Genomic DNA, 22,427 nt, shown 5'->3' on the forward strand with positions numbered 1-22,427 from the left:
CGTAGATGTTAATTGATAAATGATGATGATGATGGTGCAATAAAACTGACTTGAACGTTCAAAAAACTTGAAGGATTTTGCTACATGGTTGTTTTTGTTTTGAAAAGTTAATTGTTGATAAAGCCCAATGATGTTGTGATTTATATAGTTGATTTTGTTTAGTGGGATAAGATTTGTTGTTGATTTAGTTCAAGTTGTTATTTGGTATTTCTGTCTTAAGGAATTATTTTGGGAGGATCTGGAGGGGTCAATTCAACACATATCATAGAGTGAAAAGATTTTTTATTGGAGGAGACTTTAATGGGCATGTCGGGAAGGAGGCTGGTCAGTGGGCGAGGTTGCATGGTGGTTTTGATTTTGGAGAGCTAAACAATGAAAGACAAACTCTTCTTGATTTCTCGTTGGCATATGATTTTAAAATTGCCAACACTTATTTCAAGAAGAGAGATGAGCATCTCATCACTTACAAAAGTAGAGCCTCAAGGTCATAGATTGATTTTCTTTTGGTTAGGAACACAAATAGAAGACTTTGTAAAATTACAAGGTGATTCTCAGGGATGCTATAACGACACAACATAGGGTCCTTATTCTTGATGTGTGTATTATGATTAAAATTCAAAAATGTCAACAAGTAGTAGCATCAAGGATTAGGTGGTGGCAATTAAAGGTTGAGAAGCAAAATATTTTCAAGCTGAATCTTTTAGACAAAAAATTTGAGAATCTCAAGGAAGTGCTAACATCATGTGGGAGAATATGGCTAAAAAGATAAGGGAGGTTGTAAAAGTAGTTTGGGGGAGAATCAAAAGGTTCTGGTCCGAGAGATAAGGAGTTTTGTGATAAAATAATAGTGCACAGGACAAAATCAAACATAAGAAAAACTGTTTTAACCATACATTTGTATAATAAAAAAAAAAATTGAGAGAAATACCGTATGGCTAAGAAGGAAACTAAAAGAGTTGCGAGTGAAGCTTGTTTAGTTCTAAAGCTTTTGAAAAATTTTATAAGAGCCTTGAGATGAAGGAAGAGAATGAAACATTTATAAGATTGTTAAGAGTAGGGAAAGAAAATCAAGAGATTTAGAACATGTAAGGTGTATAATGGATGAAGAGGGAAGAATTTTGTTACAGATGATGAAATTAAAAATAGATGGGAGACTTACTTTTCCAAACTTTTTTCAATGACAGATAAGGTTCATCTAGTAACTTAAAAGATTTAGTAACCTGTGAAGGAGAACAAAATTTGTCATTCTATCAAATAATACGTGATAAGGAAGTAAAGGAAGTTTTTAAAAAATAACAAATGTTAGAGCTAACGGACCTGATTGTATATCTATTGAAGTGTGAAAATGTTTAGGTGAATAAAGGGTGAGATGGTTAACTAAATTATTTAATGTGATTTTATGGTCCAAGAAAATGCCTGACAAGTGGAGGAGAAGTACATTAATTCCTATTTATAAAAATAAAGGGGGTATTCAGAATTGTACTAATATAGAGGGATTAAACTTATAAGCCACACAATGAAGTGAGATAAAGTAATTGAGCATAGGTTAAGATTGGAGATAAGTATTTCTGAGAATCAATTTGGTTTTATGCTAGGTAAATCGACTATAAAGGCAATTTATCTACTAAGGGGATTATAGAAAGTATCATTTAAAGATAAAGATTTACACATGGTTTTTTATGATTTGAAAAAAAGCTTATGATCATATACTAAGAGAAGTGCTTTGAAAAGCCTTAAAAAGAAGGGAGTACGGATTGCTTATATTAAATCATACAAGATGTGTATGAGGGGTAAAAACTAGTATAAGAATGTTTAGTGGTCAAACAAAGGACTTTCCTTTAAAGATTGGACTATATCAGGGATCATTTTTGAGTTATTATCTGTTTAACTTGATCTTAAATGTTTTGACGAAATATATTCAAGGAAAAATTCATAAATGTATGCTCTTCGCAAATGATATATGTAATAACCTAAGAATTTAAGTTTAAAAAAAAAGAAGGGTAAATTTATAAGTTGGTATTTTAATTATAGTTTATATTAATTTTTAGACAAATATGACAAGAAAAGAAAGTTGATGTAGTGGCAGTTGAATAAGTATTATTCCATCAAGTCTCAAGTTCAAATCTGATTGAGACCAAGGAGATTTTTACTTTGTTTTCCCCTGAAATCATGAAATTGTCCTCCTCATCATCTGATAAAAAAAAATCTTCATCCTTTTCGTTTCTTTAAGGGGGCTCTAGAAAACGAGAGAGAGAGAGAGAGAGAGAGAGAGAAGGATGCTCTAATCTGATTAACCCATGTTTCTTTCTCTGCACCTTCGTCTCTGTCTCTTCCGCCCGTGACTGTCGCTGGCGTTTTGTTGCAGCTCCGTCCATCGCTGGTCTGTCAGACTCGTGGCTTCTGTTTCTCTTCTACTCCTCTATTCTAGATCGACGAGGCTGTGTTTCTTCATTATTGGTGTGATTATACAGGTGAGTTAAATGGCTTGCTTCCTTTATTTCCTTTATCAGTCATCCATCTACTCATCTTTTGTGCTCAGCAACAACCTTTATTCCCCTGTGCACACGAAATTTTCTCTTCCTCCCCTATTTGTGTGTGTTAATTTATCTAATGTTAGAAGCTTATATCTCTCCTTCTTCTCTTCAAATAATCCATGCATGTAAGTGGATGCGATGATATTGTTGAGAGTATGAGTTTTCCTTTAATTTTCTGATGCCCATGTTGAACGTGGGAAAAGAAAGGAATTCAAATTGAGCTGTAAAAAACCTGTCTTGAGGCTTAATAATGATATTTATATGGTTCAAATATTTAAGCTAAATTGATTTGATTGGATTGGTTGATATTGAGTAATTGTGAGAATGAAGTTGAAAGAAAAGAGCTTAAATAGGATAATTGGAGATTAGTGTTTATAAGATGTTTGTTAAAATGTTTGTTGGTAGAATTAAACTTGATTTTGAAATTTCTTTGATTCTTGTGAGAAGCAAAGTTAGCCTAGATGTGATTAATGTATAAATTTAACTTGAAAGTTGCAAAGGACATTTGACTGTGAAATTAATAATATGTGATTACTAAAATGCTTGGACATCGATAGTTTGTTGAGAAAATATTTAAATGCTAGAGTTTTTTTTTATGAGGGGATTGGAAAGGATGTATTTAGTATATTGACAAAATGTTAATGAAGAATATTGTTTAAACAAAAGCTTTGGTTTTAAAGTTTCAAATGTATTATAGTTGATTATCGATGAGACTGTTGAAATGGAATTATTGTATTGGCTAAGAGTTAAATAAAATTTTAATATGATTTATAAGGTGTTTGAAAGAGGAGAAGTTTGATTAAAGTTGAGAGGAGAAATTTAAATTTTGGAGAAATTTCAAGTAAGTGAATGATGTCCTAACTGTTTTTTCAATAAAGGTTTCTTTACTAAAATAATACATTTTATGCAAATTGTTTTAATAAAACGATGTGGTTATTGAATAGTATGTTCATTAAACTTTTTATTTTGTAAAATTACCTTTATCAGTTTTGAAATTTTAATTAATTAATAAATATAAGTTTGAACTTTGATTATAAGATTTCATTTTATCGAACATTGTATTGATACAGAGAATGATTCATGCGAGTTTGATTTTAAAAATGAAAACTTTATTTATTACTGATGATTTTCTCGCATGTTTGAAATTGGATTTGAAAGGAACTTATTATAGAACATTGGTTGCTAGCGGCGGTTTCGTTAGCCTTTGGCGCACCTTGGTAAATGACTAGTTAGTTTGATTTTCGTGAGCTTCATTCTCACATTTGTTATTCATGGGCCTTGTACCCGTGTTTGATTTCGTAGCTTCAGCCACGTTTGGTTATTTACCCTTGTGGACTATGTGTCCACGTTTGTTTCGTAGCTTCGACTGCATTTGGTTATTTACCCTTGTGAACTGTGTATTCACATTTGTTTCGTAGCTTCGGCTACATTTGGTTATTTATCCTCGTGGACTATGTGTCCACGTTTGTTTTTATTCTGATAAGTCCCTATTATATGAATTGATTGTTTGAAAATTTTACATCCCATTGGTTTTAAATAGTAAATTATTTATAATTATTTATTTTATTTATTTTCTTCCTGTAATCAAGTAATAATATTATTTGATACGATATTTTAATGATTCAAGATTTTTATTTAAAATTTTATAGAGTTCTTTTATTTCAAAAGTTGACTAAATTGTTATGAAGATCGTTGCCTCTTTAAATTGCATAATTATTTTAACTTTCTTTTTATTCATGTTCAATTATTTATTGTTGGGACGCTATTCATTGGAAAATTATTTTAGTCTCAATTCATTAGTTGATGCTAATTCTACCACTGACTTCTGAAGGGCATACAGCTCTATTGGATGGAAATTTTATTTGGTATTGTTACCTCTTGATGTAAATATTTAAGACTCATGTATTTTAGTTTAGAAGTAAGATTTGTTGCTCTACATAAACTATAGTTAGAGTTTTTTTTTAATGTATATGTGGTCTGTTGGCTGTAAGGAACTGAGCTCCTGATTGATATAATGTTTACAAAAATTTTTGTGTAGTAAAAGTTTTTGGGAGATCCTATTTACAGGGGATGTTCTGTTAAAATTTTTACAAAAACATTGAAACTTTGTGTTATGACAATTAATAACAAAAGTTTTAAAATTTTCATATAATCTGATTTTTTTTTAGAAAATAGAATGAATTTTCATTTTAAGGCTTACAAGAATGTGCGATGCAATTCACACCCGTGCCGGTCACCCTCTATTTTTGGGGTGTGACAGTATAGTTCTTATAGCAAAAACAAGAGAAGAGGTTAATTGTAAACTTGAGTTATAAAGGAGGACATTAGAGTCGAAAGGTTTCCGACTGAATAGGAGTAAGATGAAATATTTATATTGTAAATTTAGTAAGAGATTAGTCGACAGCAATTTAGAAGTGAAATTAGGAGATTAAATTACACCTCAAGTGGAAAAGTTTAGATATTTGGGAGCCATTATTCAAAATGATGGCAAAATCAATGAGGATATTTCATATAGGATTTAAGCTGGGTGATTTAATTGGAGAAAAGCTAAAGCAGTTATTTGCAACCGTAAGGTGCCTAATAACCTTAAAGGAAAGTTTTATTGTATTGTTATCAGTCCGGCTGTGTTATATAGTAGTGAATGCTGGGCTCTAATAGGATAGTAAAGCATAAAGTTGGAGTAGCAGAGATGAGAATGTTATGATGGATATGCGGACATACACACAAAGATAAAATTCGAAATGAGCACGTATGCGAAAAAGTGAGGGTAGCACCTATTGAGAAAAAAATGATAGAAAATTATTTAAGATGGTTTGGGCATGTACAAAGAAGACAGTGGGAGGCACGAGTGAGAAAAGTGAAACATATAATTTTAAGCCCTATTAAGAGGGGTAGAGGAAGGCCTAAGAGAATACTCTTTGAAGTTATTGAACGCGATTTCTTAATTAATATTATTTTTAAAAGTTTGATAAATGATAGAATACAATCGTATCTTGCAATTCATATAGCCGACCCCACTTAGTGGGATAAAGGTTTGTTGTTGTTGTTTGGTATTTCTATTAACAATTAAAAATACAGATGCATTTGCATCACCCTTTTGATTTTCTACTTTTTGAATGATTAGTGATTTCTTGTTTATGTGCCAACTACTTGAAATTTCTGGAATTATTATTTTGTATCAGCAGCTAGGGAAAAGGACAGGCAACATTCTGAAGCGTCTTTTTCCAGTGCCAAGCCAGATGCAAAGCGCATTATTACTTTTTCCAATCAGTCTGATCATATTTCGTTCAGGTTAGTTTCACATTGCCTGCTATGGATAATGATGTTTGGCTGCTATTATTTAATCAATAGATTCTCCATAATGCATTGCAATAACGAAAACCCTCTTATAGCCCCCTTTTGGTTGGCTAAAACAAGCATTTTTGTGAAATGTTACTCTGGCAGGAATTACCTTTATATATAAGTTATAATAAAACCTACCATGCATTTCTTTTGTCAAGGGTTTGATAGGCGTATGTAATTATGAATGTTGTATAAACACCCCTTTTTATCCAAATAGAGACAATTATTAGAATGTGTTTCCAATATGTATTAAATTTAAATGCCACATGATTTATTAAGTGAAATCACTATGACTTCACCATGGTAGAAGGTGTTGATAGATGTCTCACCTTGTGCTGCAAGTTTCTACTTGGTCCGTTATTCACTTTTTTTTTGGGGGGGGGGGGGGGGGGTTCTGCATTATTTGTTCAATCATTGTTGCCTAACTATTGTGAATTGGAGTTTCCTTCTTTTTCATGTGAAATTAATAATGCCTTTCTCTCTTTATATGCACATGCATACTGTATTTCATCAATAAATGTTACATAAAGGCATCATATATTTGAAAAGCATGGGGGTCCTAAATCTGTTGAATTGAAGGAAATTGGTCCTCGATTTGAGTTGCGGCTTTATCTGGCTGATCTCACTGTATATATATTTTTTAAAAATTAACAGTATCCTTGGTAAATTAAATCTTTAAGTAGTCATGAAGTAATTTTTTGTTTCACTTGTGGACATTGTAGCAAAAAGGATGATTTTCCCCCTTCAATTTGAGTAGTTTTTAAACGATTTCATTTTGCTTGTATATCATTAATATATAATTTCAACGAATTTTTGTCATCAACCTAATTAGGTTCATAGAAGTAAAACTTGGCAAGTTGAAAATTGATCAGTTAAGAATAGATTTCACTCATGTAATATGAATTCATCAAGTCATGAATTTATTAAATATACTTTTGTTTTGACATGATTTTGTCTTTCCATCTATTAATCTATCTAGTAAGCTCTCGTTTGTTAGCTGATGAATTGCTTAGGTCCGGTAGATGTTTCAACTTGAAAATGTATGTTTGATGCCTCCAGAACTGGATGTTACTAATGATGTATTAAAGTTAAATAAAATAAACTAATTGAAGTAAATGGGGTATGCACTTAATGATCTCCTTAAAAAGTGAGGGAAAGGTTGCTTACCTTTCGGTAAAATTATGACATTGAAAGAAGTTTTGAATCAAAATTGTCAAAGATCAAGATCTTATATAGGATCAAACTTCTGTGCGCATGTCATTTTTTCTGTTTGCACCCTTATAATATTGGAGTTAGCTTTCCTCCTCCTACCCAGTTGTGGAGCCACATTAACCAGAGGGGATGCAAAACTTTGGGAAAAATAACAAGTGGAGTATGTAAATTTTGCAACTTTACACTCCTACTCTTGATATTTTTCACCCTTTGAATTAAATAAAAAATATTTGAGCTTAAAAACTTGTTAGATATATAATATTTTAATAATGATCTATATAAGATGTGAAGTGCACATTTACAATTAAAGATCATATCAAGATGCTCGATATAATTTTTTAAAATGAAAAATGATGACCAATCTATTTATGATATTACAATTTTAGTCTTTGCATAATTATTATTTTTTAAAATATTAATTTTTTTGTTAAATTATTTTGCACTTTCTGGCTCCAGGTCTCGACTCTGCCACTGCTTCTACCAGTCCCTCGTCTTACCTTTCGCTTTTTTTCCCCACGCTTGGATCTCAACTTCAATGGTTAAGATTTAATATATTATAATATTATTATAATATTAAATAATAAATAAATAAATTTAAATTGTTAAATTTTGATCTAAACAGATCTGAAATATCTGTTCCTTGCAAGCTTCTGTCCTGTTTATATCTTTAGTTGCTCAGCATGAATTACATAATTTAGATTTCCACATCTGTCGTCCTTGTCCCCAAAGTGGACCTTTATGGGTATGACAGATGGCTGATTTCATTGGATGAAGTTTCACCATAATTGGCAAGTTACTCATGTTCTTTAGTTATTGCAGATAAAGCTGGGAACAGTTGATCAGGATGAAGCTCAAATAGAATGGGTCATTAGACCTTACATGAACACAACTAAAAAGCGAAATTTTCTTGGCCATTGGCTGTCTTCGGATCCTTTACAATAGTATTTTTGACAGAATCTGAGCTCGGACATACTGGTATTCTTTTTTATAATTGAAACATCATTGTAATTGGATGTCTTATGGTTTACAAGGAGCCTGTATGCAGTTTAGCAACAAATGTATGATAATGTAAATTTTGTAACCTATCGTAATTGTTTAGAATTTTGTCCAATGGCTTGAACAAATAAGCATGGTTTTAAAACTAAACCAGTCCTTGAACCAAAGGAAACTAGTGGTTCAAGGGTCAATAATCGAACCAATCATGATTAATTTGATTTACTGCAAGTTTTATGTGTTAAATATAACATTGGAGTCAATATTTTATAGAATATTATTTTGCAAAATTAATTTTGTTAGATGAGTTTAAATAATTTGTTGTGTATTTATTATTAAATATCATTTTATTAGCATATAAAAATGGGAAGGCAACAAGAGGTTACCGCTTACTTTTAATTTCTTATACATATATGCAAATTAAGGATATTTCATGTGATATTTTTAACAAAAATTGAAAATAAATATAATTTTCGAAGCTATTTTAGAAGAGAACAACAACAAGAAGCTCTATCTTATAAGGTAGCGTTGGCTGCATAAATTACATCACCCTGGTATGCCTTTTAAAAGGATTACCGCAATATAAAAGTTCCAGAATGCAAACATGAGAATTAATAATCGTACAAGGAGATGGGAAACCTCCAAAGTAATACTCTGTAAGAGAAATAAGTTTGCTGGTACGTAGAGGGACAACCAGGAAATGAAGTTTCAAAATCACAACTTGCTTGTTGGAACACCAACTGGATTAACTCTGGACCTCTTTTCTACTGATCGGGAAACCTGCTTCACTGCCTCCTTTGGAAGATGACGAGGCTTGCTCAGCCAGAGTCCTCCATCAACTATCAGAGTGGTCCCGTTGACAAATTTTCCTTTCAAGAATTTGCAAGAATGTTAAATTTAAAGACGAGAGAAAGGAAGCAAAGGAAATGAGAAGCTTTCATGGACAAAGAAAAACAAATGAGGAAACGGGCAAACGAATGCCTTGGAAAAACAACACCCATTTTAAAAAATTGCTACTTTGTCAATACAAGAAACCCCAGTTTTAATTTCAAAGGAAAGGAATTCTATTTCTTTGTATACATATTATGGTTCTGGTTGATGTTTAAAAAGACGTGGAAAGCACATGGACAACATTTGATTGAAAAGGACTGCAAGGAATACAAAGAAAATATAACCCAATAAAAAACAATTTCTATGGTAAAGCAAACACACACACGATTTTGAAACATCAATTGTAAACATAATTACCTGCATCTGACACAAGGTAGAGAGCAGCCATGGCAATATCCCATTTATCCCCGATTTTGAACAAAGGCAGACGTCTGGCTTCGCTATTTATTTCCCGAGGATCCAGCTTATCCATGCCAGAAGTATCACCAATAGGACCAGGTGCAATCCCATTGACTCTAATATCATAGTCTGTTCCCCATTCTAGAGCCAAGTTTCTCGTAATAGCATCAACAGCTGCCTGTTGGAGAGAGAACTTTTTGAAGTTAAATGCAAGTCCATGTGATGTTTAATGTCTGGGAAACATGTTACAGACCTTAGCTGCTGACACATGGACTTGATACCAAGAAGCTGTATAATGCAAGGTAGCACTAATGTTTAATATTGTTCCCCCACCAGAAGAGCTTCTTCCTTGTGCTCCTTTCTTGAGATATTTTAATGCTTCATGGCACATTGTAAATGTGCCAACAGAGTCAATATCCATAACTGCAACAAGATTTACAATTGATAACTACTTCCTGTATCTACCTCTTTAGTATATTTAAAAACTGGCTGCATCATGTTCTAAACCCTGACTTGTGGGGTAACTTCTCAAGTGGCACATACACATCTACCTAAGCACTTTTTTTGAAGGATGTGTTCTTTAAGCAATAATAGCTTATCAATGATGCGAACCACGTTATGCCTAAAAGAAGTGTTTTATATGAATTTTAAAAGTTGCTAAATTATCTTCTATTTTAGGGATTCCATGACTCATGCACAATAGCAGGTAGTAAAAGCATCCACAAACTGCTTAAATCTTTACAGATTTTCAGCGTGTTCATTCGCATGGTAAAACTCAAGCTTGCTTCATTCTGAAATTTACCAGCAAGATTTAAAATTAATTTATCAACAGGAAGAAAATAAAAAAGACAGAGGATAGGAAATCCCTGAATTTTTTTTTTTTTTCCCCTTTGTCATTGGGGTGGGTGGGGAGAATGAGGGTCTTTTGTCTTCTACTCATACAAAAAAATTGCATCTCAAAATCACTTCCAATGAATCGTACGGCATAAAAAAATTGCATCCCAAAATCACTTCCAATGAATCGTACGGCATACCATTTACGGCACTTTAAAGGAGAACTGGAACAGTTTTGCGCATATTAGAGAAAAAATAATAATAATAATAAAGAAAGTGAAACTTAAGAAATACAGTACCTGTTTTAAATCCTTTAGGAGACAGATCCTCTGCTGATGCTAAAAAGTTTCCAGCTGCAGCATTCACAAGAATGTCAATCCTTCCAAAATGGTTATAAGTTGATTCCACAACTCTTTTTGCATCTTCTTGCTTACGAACATCCCCTTCAAAACCAACAGCCTGAGCAAAACAACAAGATCCATAATAATAGAAAAGCCATTGATCTTCTTTGAATAACGGCCAGCAATCACGCGGAAGGAAATACTCTTTTTAGCCACCAACCAACAATTCCACAACTGACGGTTAACTATACCAGACGGACATGGTGATACCTAAATAACCATTGGTCTAAAGAGCACAACAGGGGAACCAGTTACCACATATTCAATATCTTCAATTCAAGAACAGACCAGTAACGATATTCAGGTCAAACTTGCCGATCAATAAAAGGAAGGAATACGATAAATTCAGAAATAAGAAACCACAACATGCAAGACCCGTGATGGAAGACGAAAACAAGTAGCAGAAAAAAGATGAATCACCGGAATCCCAAGTGAGCGGAGAGAAGAAACAGCAGAATCGAGGACTTGCTTGCGTCGACCCATGATGGCAACGGAAGCACCATGTTTGCCGAATTGGGTGGAGATTTCAAAGCCGATTCCGGAGCCGCCTCCCGTGAGAAGAGCAACCTTGCCTTTCAGTATATCGGGCTTGAACATTGACTCCATGGCCATAGGTTTCTCCGGCTGAGCTTTCAGCCCACTGTGATTAATAGTACGTTGTTCGCGTGGGAGCGAATGAAAGAGGACAGGGGCAACACCAAGTGCTTTCAAAACACAAACACCAAAAGCTGCTCCGTTAATTTCAGAGACCATTCATCATTTTCCATTTTCCTCTTTTTTATATATGCGTGACACGTGGCAGAGACAAGAGGAGGAGAATGTTAATTGTTAATCACGTGCGGAGAAACTGTTAGGCATATACAGTACGGGGATAATGACAATTAACTGCTGAAAAAAAAATTAATGAGAATTAGATTTTGGACAAAATATTTTGAAAAATAAATGATAAATATTTATTCAAATAATTAAAAATTTAATAATTTTAATTATTAATAAAAACTTACATTCTAAATATATTCCCCAATTTATAATTGAGATGTCTTATTGAAACTATTTAAATGACTAAATCAATACTTCCTTCAGACAATAATATTTATCATTATTAACTAATTTATGATTTATTAAAAATATTAATTGAAATTTTAATTTTTTAAAAATATCTACATTTTTTTATTTATGTCCTTTTAAGAATTACTAGTAACATGTGTGTGATATTTAAATATGGAGTATTTAAAGACAATGAATAAAAAAAACAAGGTATAAATGGATGGACAGACATAAAATTTTCCCAATGCCCACTATTCTCTCCAATTTTATTTATAAGATACATTTTAAAAGTAAATTTTAGTCTAAAATATAGGACTCTTTGTAATAATTAAATTTTTTTTAATTTTATCTATTCTTAATTAGCATGAAGATATTTAATGTAATTGTATTATTATTTAAAATTAAGGATAAAAATAAAAATACATATCTTTTTTTATGATATAAAAAAAACTAGTTTTTTTTGAAATGTGACATTTTTGAAAGTATCATATAATGAGAATTGAAGGAAGTATTTTGAACCAACACATACGTTTAGAAAGTGATTTATATTTTAGTTTGGATGGAGTATTTATAATTCATTTTTCAAGAAAATTTGACAAGTGTATGTTGGAAAATCTTATAGAAAATCTGTTCTAAATCATGCTCAAATACATTATCTTTAAGAGCTATCTTGTCACAATTTTTTAAAACTCTCTAAAATTAAGTGAAACCCTCTTATAAAACAAATAGGATGACATAACTGCAAAAATACAGAATAACTCAGGAAAAGCACCAAGGTAAGGGAGGAGAGTGCCCAAAAGTTCATGACTATACACTAAAATCTACAAATACTATTTTTTATAGGCAAAAATATCATAAATATTGAGCAATAAGTTATTGACAGCTCTTAAAGATTAAGTAGAACCCTACTATAAAAAGAACAATGTGACAGAACAGCAAAAACCTAAAATAACCACTACCATTTACAAGTAAAAATCTCATAAATAGAGGGTGAACATTTTACATGCGAACTTGCCTGTATGCTTGACTCATTGCAAAACGAGTTCCCCCATACCCATACTCGTGTAGAATAAAATGGGTATGAGTGGGTGGGTACCTATTTATAAAATAATGGGAGGCTACAGATATACATATCATTATATCATATTTAGATTTTGAAAGTAATTTGAATTTTGAATAACCTATTTGATTTGTATTCTACTTCACATCTTCCCCCATATTATATAATCTATATAATTATTTATTGATCTAATTATTTTAGTTTATTTTGTAGAAAAAAAGTCAATAGTTAAATTTTTTGCTATATCAAGTTACTCTAAAGAAGTAAGGATTGATGACTAATACAAATCTAAAAAAAATTGACAAACATTCCTGAGTCCTCACTTGATCTTCTATGTTTGTGTTGTGTTGTGTGTGTGGTTAGATGTTTAAATGTTATTGTGTTTCTTAACTTTATTTAGAGTGTAGTTTCAATTTCAGACTTGTTTGAAGTTGAATAGGTGTTAGTGTTTAAACTTTTTAAATTTTTGGATTTGTTGTGGCTTAATGGGATGTGATGTGAGAAATGATTAAATGATAAGGCTAATGCACTAAGATTATGAATGACTGTTTAGAAATTAAAATTATTGATCCTCATAAAATAAAAATTAGAAAAGGTTAGAGCCTTAGAGGTCATTTTGTACGGAACAAGATCTTACAAAACTTGTTATTTATGATTTGCAACTCTTAAAATAAAAATTTGTAAGTGAAATTTATTAATTTATAAATAAAAAATTTATCAAATATATCATTATTTAAAAATTTCCGTTTTCGTAAATTAGTTTAAAACTCGTCATTTTCTTCAATCCACGTAACTGTGTAGTGGCGGTCAATACCAACAGTTTTTCACTTTTCACGCTAATATTGTTTCCTTTTTTATTTTATTCGAATATTATACAATATGTGATAGGTTGTATTTGTCATGCTTCTTACGTTCAGTTTTATAAAACACTTTTAATTAATTTATATATTTTAATTAGTTAATTAATAAAATTTAAAATTACATATTCTTTTAATTTTTACTCTTATCTAATAGCTTGTTTTAATATTAATTAAAACATTGTATTAGTTATTATTTAAAAAGCCTAAAATGTCTTGTATTTATTAACATGATATTTAAAAAAAATTAATAGTGAACTGAGGGAGTAAATATTATTACAATCTTTTATAAATTTGTGTATATAAGTACTCCCTCCACTTAAAAATATAAGGTATTTTTTAAAAAGTTGAATATTTAAAAATATAAAGTATTTTTAATCTTTTGAGGTTTAATTATTATTTTTTTTTAAAAGTGTCCCTATTGATAATAACTTTATATTTATTAAAAGGTATTTTATAGAGGTAAATATAAAAAGGTAGGATTAGTTTAAAAGTAAATAACTACTCCCTCCGGTCCTATTTATAAGTTATTTCTACCAACCTCATCAATACCAATACAATAAAAGTACAAGGAATAAAAGTAAGTAAAATTCCAAACATGCCCCTATATAACAAATCTAAAAAGTAATGTCCTGTTACTTTTTCTCTCTCATGAAGGGTAATTTTGGAAATACCTCTCAAATATTACCTAAAAAGACACACGGTGACTTATAAATGGGACCAAATACACCTTCTAAAATTGGACTTATAAATGGGACCGGAGGGAGTACTTTATTAGGGTGAGATTTAATAAAAATATTTTATATTTTTAAATGGAAGAAGTATGTAATTTCTTCTCAAATTATAAAATGTTTTAGATTTATTATTTTTAATTTATAGTAGATCACACTACAATAATTTGTAATTTTTAATTTTCAACTTCTATGTTCTAAATGACTAATTGAAGATTGGCCAACGTGTCCCACCTTTTGTGTGGCGGAGGGAAATACATGAGGAATGTGGAGACACGTGACGTCAGACGTGATTCTAGATTCTCCATGTTTTTGTTTTTTTTGTTTTTTGTCCAAAAAAAAAAAGGTTATACATGTAACATGTTTTATAACGAGGAGGAGGATATTAATCACGTGTGGAGAAAATGTTAGGTGCTTTTGTGAGTGTACAAAAAAAACACACACACAAACAAAGAGCAGTAGAGGTCTGTTTTTTTTTTTTTTGGCTAGGATTTTAGGAGAATTTCTAACAATAATGCTTTTATCCACATAGAATTAAGTTGAAAATTAAATCAATTCGAGCAAAATAAAATCAATTTTAATTACTTGTTTCTATTTTCGTTAATTTAAAACAAAGACATTTGGTTTATTAGAAAAACAAAAGACATTTGCATGATAGTAAACAAAAGTACAAAACCACCCACTTTCTATATAAAAAAAAAACCACTTTAAAGTAAATAATAAAAACTATTACACCATACTGTTCCATTAAGATACCTATGTCTTTTTGCAGATACTAGAGAAGCTATAGTGTCTTACTAAGTCCAACTATAAAGTGAAGTACTGAGCCATGAATATTTTTCAACTAAAAATGGTTTTACTTTCATTTCAAAACTTCTACTTCACCTATTTAAAAAGTTATGTGAAATCGAGTAATATCATTACTGATAATCTTCATTGGAGTATTGAAAATGGTGAAATAATTTCCTTAAAAAAAATAAGGATTGGCGGCCTTTGTAGCAATCAGGTGATATACATTTATCTTGAAATGTATCTAACCTTATGCTGTACTCACTTGGTAATGAATAGTTAGGTTTCAATAACATGAAAGTAATAAACTTCCCAAAACACAAAGTGCATGAATTATTTTGAGTTCAATTAATAGTGAAAGTGAAAGCTGTTCGTTATTTCTTAGGATTAAATATTTTGTGGGGCTTCTTAATCTTTTTTTTTTTAGATCTTATTTGCATTATCATTATCATTTGATTTAAAAAATAACCATTTGTTGTGTAAAATTTGAACCCTATATTTTTATAAAAAAAGATAGTAAACTCTTATTAAAATATATAAATGACAATCAGACTTCTAGAAATATTATAATTTTTCAAAGTTCTTAGATACTTTTTTGACATTAATAATTTTAGATTTAATGATTAAATTGTCCCTTATTTAAAATAAAAAAAATAACGAGTTTATGAGGGGAATGTTGTGATTTCTTGTTTAATTTTTGCGATTCACAAATTAAAGTTATGATTAGAATTGATTATTTTCAGAACTTGTTTATTAATCATATAAGAAATTTTACATGAGAAGTTATAATTTTTTATTCAATTTTTGCGATTCACATGACAAAAGTTGCAATTATTTAAACAAAAAATTGTAATTGAAAAAATAAAGCTAAACCCCTTATTTTTATGTTAAACAAGAGGCAATTTAATCATTTAACCTAAAATAATTGATGTTAGAAAAGTATTTAAAGATTTTAGAGAAATTATGGTGTTTCAAAAGACTTGATTATCATTTATATATTTTTGAGATTTTATTACTATTTTTCCTATTTTCATGGTCTTCCCATTTTTATGGTAAAAATATAGTAATTTGATAGATTTCCATTATGTACTTCAATTTTAGTTATTGATGAAGTGTGTTATAAATATTGTAATTTATTTGTGGATGTGTATGAGAGTTTTTTTATGATTAATACACTTATTATATATTCTACAATTATATAGATGTATTCTTTGTGTTAAACAAATTTAAGGACTTGTGTCCGATGAATACGAAGCATGTATCAGGTGATCACAAACTTGAAGTGAATGAAAATCACTCATTATTTTTCTCCTCTAATTTTTCCTTGCCTTGTTCATTTCCCTCATCTTAATGTCTTACATTATTTTTATTTTCAAAACAAGTGCACGTAGTTTAAAAAAAAATTGTGATAATGGATATCTAAAGCCCATATATATATATTATATATAGAGAGAGAGAGAGAGAGAGAGAGGAGAGAGAGAGAGAGATCCATGCAACAAATTTGATGATGGATCCCATAAATTAAGCAAGCATTGAAAACAAAAAGCAAAGCATTTACACGGAAAGGAAAGCTTAAAAAACAAGGAAATAACAAATCTGACTTTTTTCAAAAACAAATTCTACGCGTCTCATGAGACATATGCTTAACTAGGCTATAAATGAGAAATTGAGAATCAAATTTCATCACTACTCAAACTAGAAACAGTTTTGGAGCTAACATTATCAATCTTCAAACCAAAGCCAGATTAAAACTACGGAAGAGAAAAAAGAAACCAACAACAGAAACCATAATAGAAACCAAAGTTTCTATTTTGCAATTCTGCAGCAGTACAGATGCAACAAAAAACTTGCTCAGTATAGAATTAGATGAAAGAAAATAAATAGACAACCTACAAGATTCTCACCACCCCTGGTAAAATATTGCTTCCATGGGGTATCATTCAATGAATTAATTTGACAGTATCAATGGCCATCATATATATATATATATATATATATATATAAGGGGGTAGGAAAAACAGCATGAGTATCTCTTTTACAATCATTTAGCTGCTTTGTGGCCTTGTGCTTTGGATTGATTCGCTGCTGCTGACATTACACGCAAGCGACGAGTGATTTCGGAGAAGGACGGCCGGGCTGCAGGATTCGGCGCCCAACATTGCTCCATTAGTGTTCTCCATTCCAAATCACAATTACTTGGGATTGTTGGCCTTAATGTGTTATTTACTATCCCACCTGCATGGACAGAATTTTAGTAACATAGTATTTCGGAAGTTTAAATCCGTTATCATTCATGTATGTGTTGTCAGGCCTAACAATTGGATTCTTTGTGACAGTAAAACACAAAAAATATTTCTTCCATACCACCATATAAGACATCTTTTAAAATTATTACTTATTTTAAAATATAGGGTATTAGACAGTTTTTATAATTGATTTTCCAACTATATCCTTCATTCATTACTCTTTTTGAAATGATGCATTTAAAATTTCAATTGTCATTATCAATGCACCTAAATAGAATATTTAATGAGAGTATAATTGAAAAATATAAAAATTTTCAAGAGACGAAAGTTTCACGTAACTTTCTTTGTTTTTTTTTAAAACCGTGAAATAGTTACTAACACCTATATTGTGGTCCACAAAGAGTAACTCTAAACGCTCAGACCAATTTTTACACACGATTCATTCTTTTTCTCTATCTATATCTCTAGTTGTCCTATATGATTCACTTTCATGAATGCAAGAAATCCGGATTGATTTTTGAAATTGATTTGTCCCAAAACTCTTGTTGACATATGTCGAGTTGGCTATAAGGGTCAGGTGTTACTGTTTCATTTTGAGGGCTTCGCTGGCTTGTTCTTAGCCGTTGAGCATTATGTTTAGCTATGTCCAAAGGAATTGTGACTTTAAGCTATTAACAAAGATGTAGGAAACCAATTCAGAAGGATGCAACAAGATTTAAGCTGACGCTTTATGTAGATAAGTTAAAGAAAACAAAAATTATCATACCTATAATTGCACCATAGTGCATATTGGCATACGGCTCCTCACCCGTTAGAATCTCCCATAATACTATGCCAAAGGAGAATACATCAACCTACAAATCAAAAAGCAATTCATCAAATACTGCTTGCAAGACAGGATGATGAAGAAAATGAGAAATATAAGAAATAACCAACAAAAGGTTGTCATAATTAGTAAGGATTTGACCAATAACCCACAAGGTTGTAGTAACAAATCTCATTGCTGATATAAAACCCTTCTTAATGGGCAATCTATAAACATCTCTCTAAGCATTGAGCCCAGAGATACACCCTGGCCCTAATGAACTCCTAGGACCCAACACACCTAAACTTTTAGCAATTAAAAAAAGAAAAGAAAAGAAATATAGGAGATAAAGATGGCCACTAAGAAAACATCAGCTTTCAGGGTTTCTTTGCCAATGATTATTAAGAGATGAAAATTCATACAACCCCCAAATAAAATAAGATTTACAATGTAATGGAAGAATGAAATAGGAGAATAAGGGGTGGTTAAATGCTCAGAAAACACGCATGCACGCACAGGTATTTGAGCACTAACAGATAGTGAGAGGGAAGGGTGAGTCCTGAATACTGGAAAATGAGTTTGTCTAATATGAGAATTTCATCATGAGAGATAAAAGCCATTTAACATCTGGATAAGAGATCACTACAACTCAATTGCAATATATTTATTAGTGATCAATAGTAATTGGTTGCAGTGATTTGGCACCATATCATCTTAAATATGATCTCAGGCTCAAGTCTAGCAAATATAGAAAACCACCGGAGTAAACCTTATACCCATATAATCTGACCTGAACAAGCTTTGACTTAACGTATATCCATAAACTGGACAATGCTCAACACTATATCTATGTATATCCTTTAAGCAGCGGTAAAAACACATTACATGATCGACCTATCATAATTTACCTTTTCTGAGACTTTGTTGCTGCTGCCATTCAGCAGCTCTGGCGCCATCCATGGCAAGGTTCCTCGCACACCACCGGATACCAGGGTATTTCTTTTGATTTTTGACAACCCAAAATCTCCAACCTAAGAGCAAATTTATTAGTCTTCTCAAGACACAAGTTTTGAAATCATGATCACAGGATAAGTACCTTGCAGATTGGCCGTAAAGGATCTTTCATGTTCACAAGCAAATTGTCACATTTTAAGTCAAAATGCACAATATTTTTTGAGTGCAAATATTCCATTCCAAAAGCAGCATCCATGGCAATTATCAGCCTCTTCCTACGATCAAGATACCTGCAATCAAAATTATGCTAAGTTAAAAACACAGCCTGGCAACTTCGAATCCATCACTTGAACACTTTGACATGATAAATACTTTGATGCCTACGGCTCAGGCAGCTACCTAATTTGAAAACTATCCAAAAGAAATAGGAAATTGGCATGCCTTCTATCAAAAAGAGAGAGTTTTTATCAGCACATGCCTATATTACTTACCGAATATAGAGCAGGAGCAAGCCTTGACCTTAAATGAAACGATTTGAATAAAATTTATTACCCAATGTCACAGGTAGAAAAAAACTAAGTAGAAATTCTTTACCTATCCTTGCGAAGTAATACATGCCTAAGCGAACCATCCACCATGAATTCAGTAACAGTGGCCATTGTTCCACCAGGTCCATCCTGAACCACACCATAAAATGCCACCACATTTGGATGATGAAGTTTGGAAAGTATGTCAGCTTCGCGCCAGAACTCTAGAGTCTGGAAAAAGGAAGGAAATATACTGTACCATTAATGCTCTGATAAAGAGTTTGAGAGATGGAGAGCTTTTTCCTTTGTCCCCATGAAGGGGGGCTCAATAGGGCGTAATTAAAAATAAATAAATAAATAGCACATTTTATGCTGATAGGAATTGAATTGCAACTTACCAGTCTTTCTTGTTCAGATGATCGACCAGTGAAGCAGCTTTTCTTGATTCTTTTAATGGCAACATCGGTCCCCCGCCATTTTCCATGATAAACAGTCCCAAAGGTACCAGAACCCAGTTCCTTCAACTCTTCAAGATCTTCATTCTTTATGAACTATAAATTCCACAAGGCAAAGAAAAACATTTAGAACCTATCAGTACATATACAAAACATTTTGAAGCAAATGACCAGGAATTAACTATAGGCCCATCAATGATATTTAACACTTCAACCCCTGAGGGAAACACAAGGCCCATCAATGTATAGAGATCTGTTAGATATTATTATAAAACTATTTAATCTTCTTAACGTCTTAAACTTTAGGGTTGAAGTGTTCCTTGGCATTGTATCAGCACCTCTATGATCAAACCTTGTGAAACCAAAATGGAAAATTAATTATAAGGCCTGTTTCAAAACTACTTGGAGCATAGTTTCCTCGACTACATGATGGCAAAAATGATTTAAGAATAGATCTATAAATGCATATTTGAAGAGTTGTGTGATGAATAATTTTCAGAGGACTGAATTTTGTTTTTTTTTAAAAGACGTGCTAGGAGTTAAAGCAGCAAGAATGAAAATTGAAATATATTAGGATACAGCTACCAGTCACCTTTATCATTAATTTCACTGTGAACACAAAACCATGAATAAAAAAACAATTCTACCGATTATTAGAAAGATGAAACTTCCCTTCATCCATCATGGCAAGTAATCCTCAAAGGAGAACAACGAAACTATGAATTCAAAGTGTTTTCCATTTAGGTAACTTAACAATGTTCCAGGCTCACAGTTCCATTCAGAGCAAAGAAACACATCACATACCATATTTACTAAACAGTGAACCTATATTTACTTCGTTCATACAAATGAGTTGATCCAAAATTTTCAACAATATGATAAGTGCACACCCCTGTAATCAAAGTACAGGAAAACTTTCCCGATAAAGCATTCTTTATACCATTGGGGGAAAGAGAAAGAAGACAAAACAGAATAACTGACATCAAAGCAAAGAAGATATAGATACACAAGAATGATACCTGAAAGGTATTGATCAACATCTCCTATAGAATGATCCAGAGGTGGTAGACTACTGTTTCTTTTTCAAAATTGACCATCCTAGATGAAGCCATAAAAATATGTGTCAAAAGAAAAGCGATCTGAACAGATTCTGAAACCAAAAAAGTCATCAGAAGCATACCTCATATTCTGATTCTTGTGCTCTTACGTTTCCCATCATAGTCAAACTGCATGCTTTCAGTTTCCTTCATTTGGGAATGATTATGACCATAATTTGATTCAGCAGTTTCAGTTCCAATCATCCCTCCCGTCTTTCTGATTTCTTCACCAAAGTTGGGGCGGGAGATTCTACATGATCTCGAGATATTCCATCAGTCATTACCGGTGTATGTATCAGGGGAATTTTATTATCCCGGCTTCATTTCCTAGTGCAGGTGAGAAATCATGATGGTCCCGGTCAATCAAGGTCACATTATCAAGCCCTTGTGCCAATTTATGAAAATATGACCATGGTTTAGGTTCATGATTTCCATGGCTATGCTCACACTAACTCCATCCTTGGTTAGCGGAAGTAGACTGGATGAATCTTCTGCAAGTGTTGCTTGAGAGTACATATTAGAAAGCAATTACGGGGAAATCGATCATCAATATCAATAAGAACACCTTGTGCTTGCTTGGAAAAAACATTAGAGGGAAAATCTTGAGAAACATCATCAACTGGGTGCTCAGTAGAAGAAACAGGGTAGTGCTTGTGTCACACAATCATCATTGGACTCCTTCCTAAAGGTCATTCCAAATGATCTCTGGAAGTTCGGATGCTGGATCATCATAATGATTAACGGAAGGAAGCTGCTGCAAAGTACTTGTTTTTGTTTTCATCAAGCAGAGGCTTTCCGGGGGTTATCTTTAAAATGACTTTCAGCTTCCCAACTTATTAAACTGATCCTCATTTATCTCATCCTTACTGCCTTATTGTCTGGCAAGGCCTGCCTCAATTCAGGATTTACATGTTCTGATAGCTTAAATTTGTCTGACTGCTCTCAAGGCACATGCCTTGGCGGTCTGGAACATCCATTATAAATAGCGTGGCCATCTGCATGCAATGGCTTTGCTGCAATGTTCAATTCCTCAGAACGATTGGTAAGATTTCTATATGCATGTTGTCACCAGATTCTGCAACTGAACCCTGCGGCTGATATCAGAAAGTTAAATCTGACACAAGAACTGAGAGCCCTCAGTATCATCTGACTTTTGGAGCGATTCAGTGTCTCAGCTTGCTCTCTGGGAGTTCTTTCTGAATAGTAAACTCTCTTTGGAAGTGGAGGAGGTTGAAGACCACTCAGATCATATG

At 32.1% G+C, this 22,427-nt stretch overlaps 2 protein-coding genes and 1 pseudogene across 2 annotated transcripts; 1 reads left to right on the forward strand and 2 right to left on the reverse strand.

Annotated features, from left to right (window-relative positions):
• The first annotated feature begins 2,365 nt into the window (after positions 1-2,365).
• Positions 2,366-8,173, forward strand: LOC129301386 (uncharacterized; annotated as a pseudogene).
• Positions 8,174-8,563: 390 nt separating this feature from the next.
• Positions 8,564-11,320, reverse strand: LOC129301388 (peroxisomal 2,4-dienoyl-CoA reductase [(3E)-enoyl-CoA-producing]-like). Its single transcript, XM_054939948.1, has 5 exons — positions 11,027-11,320; positions 10,505-10,664; positions 9,625-9,794; positions 9,330-9,549; positions 8,564-8,950 (listed from the first exon to the last, which is right to left on the reverse strand). The coding sequence occupies exons 1-5, from the start codon at positions 11,216-11,218 to the stop codon at positions 8,796-8,798; spliced, it is 897 nt and encodes a 298-aa protein (XP_054795923.1). The 5' UTR covers positions 11,219-11,320; the 3' UTR covers positions 8,564-8,795.
• A 5,429-nt stretch (positions 11,321-16,749) lies between these two features.
• LOC129301387 (serine/threonine-protein kinase CTR1-like) lies at positions 16,750-21,378 on the reverse strand. Its single transcript, XM_054939947.1, has 9 exons — positions 21,285-21,378; positions 21,172-21,227; positions 21,097-21,120; positions 20,021-20,173; positions 19,690-19,853; positions 19,238-19,385; positions 19,050-19,172; positions 18,103-18,190; positions 16,750-17,325 (listed from the first exon to the last, which is right to left on the reverse strand). Exons 1-9 carry the CDS (start codon positions 21,376-21,378, stop codon positions 17,132-17,134), a joined length of 1,044 nt encoding a protein of 347 aa, XP_054795922.1. The 3' UTR covers positions 16,750-17,131.
• Between the last annotated feature and the right edge of the window lie 1,049 nt (positions 21,379-22,427).

The sequence above is a fragment of the Prosopis cineraria genome, unplaced genomic scaffold (genome assembly GCF_029017545.1).
Source record: "Prosopis cineraria cultivar Desert tree isolate PC_DT_omini unplaced genomic scaffold, ASM2901754v1 PC2085, whole genome shotgun sequence".
NCBI lineage: Eukaryota > Viridiplantae > Streptophyta > Magnoliopsida > Fabales > Fabaceae > Prosopis > Prosopis cineraria.

Excerpts from the sequence above, each read along its gene's own strand:
- LOC129301388 (XM_054939948.1), bottom strand. The coding sequence starts at position 11,218 with ATGGCCATGGAGTCAATGTTCAAGCCCGATATACTGAAAGGCAAGGTT. Across the intron at positions 9,795-10,504 it reads TCCTAAAGGATTTAAAACAG|TTATGGATATTGACTCTGTT; the intron begins GTACTGTATTTC and ends ATCTTGTTGCAG. Across the intron at positions 8,951-9,329 it reads CTACCTTGTGTCAGATGCAG|GAAAATTTGTCAACGGGACC; the intron begins GTAATTATGTTT and ends AATTCTTGAAAG.
- LOC129301387 (XM_054939947.1), bottom strand. The coding sequence starts at position 21,378 with ATGATTGGAACTGAAACTGCTGAATCAAATTATGGTCATAATCATTCC. Across the intron at positions 19,386-19,689 it reads GTATTACTTCGCAAGGATAG|GTATCTTGATCGTAGGAAGA; the intron begins GTAAAGAATTTC and ends TTTTGATTGCAG. Across the intron at positions 18,191-19,049 it reads GCAACAAAGTCTCAGAAAAG|GTTGATGTATTCTCCTTTGG; the intron begins GTAAATTATGAT and ends TTTGATTTGTAG.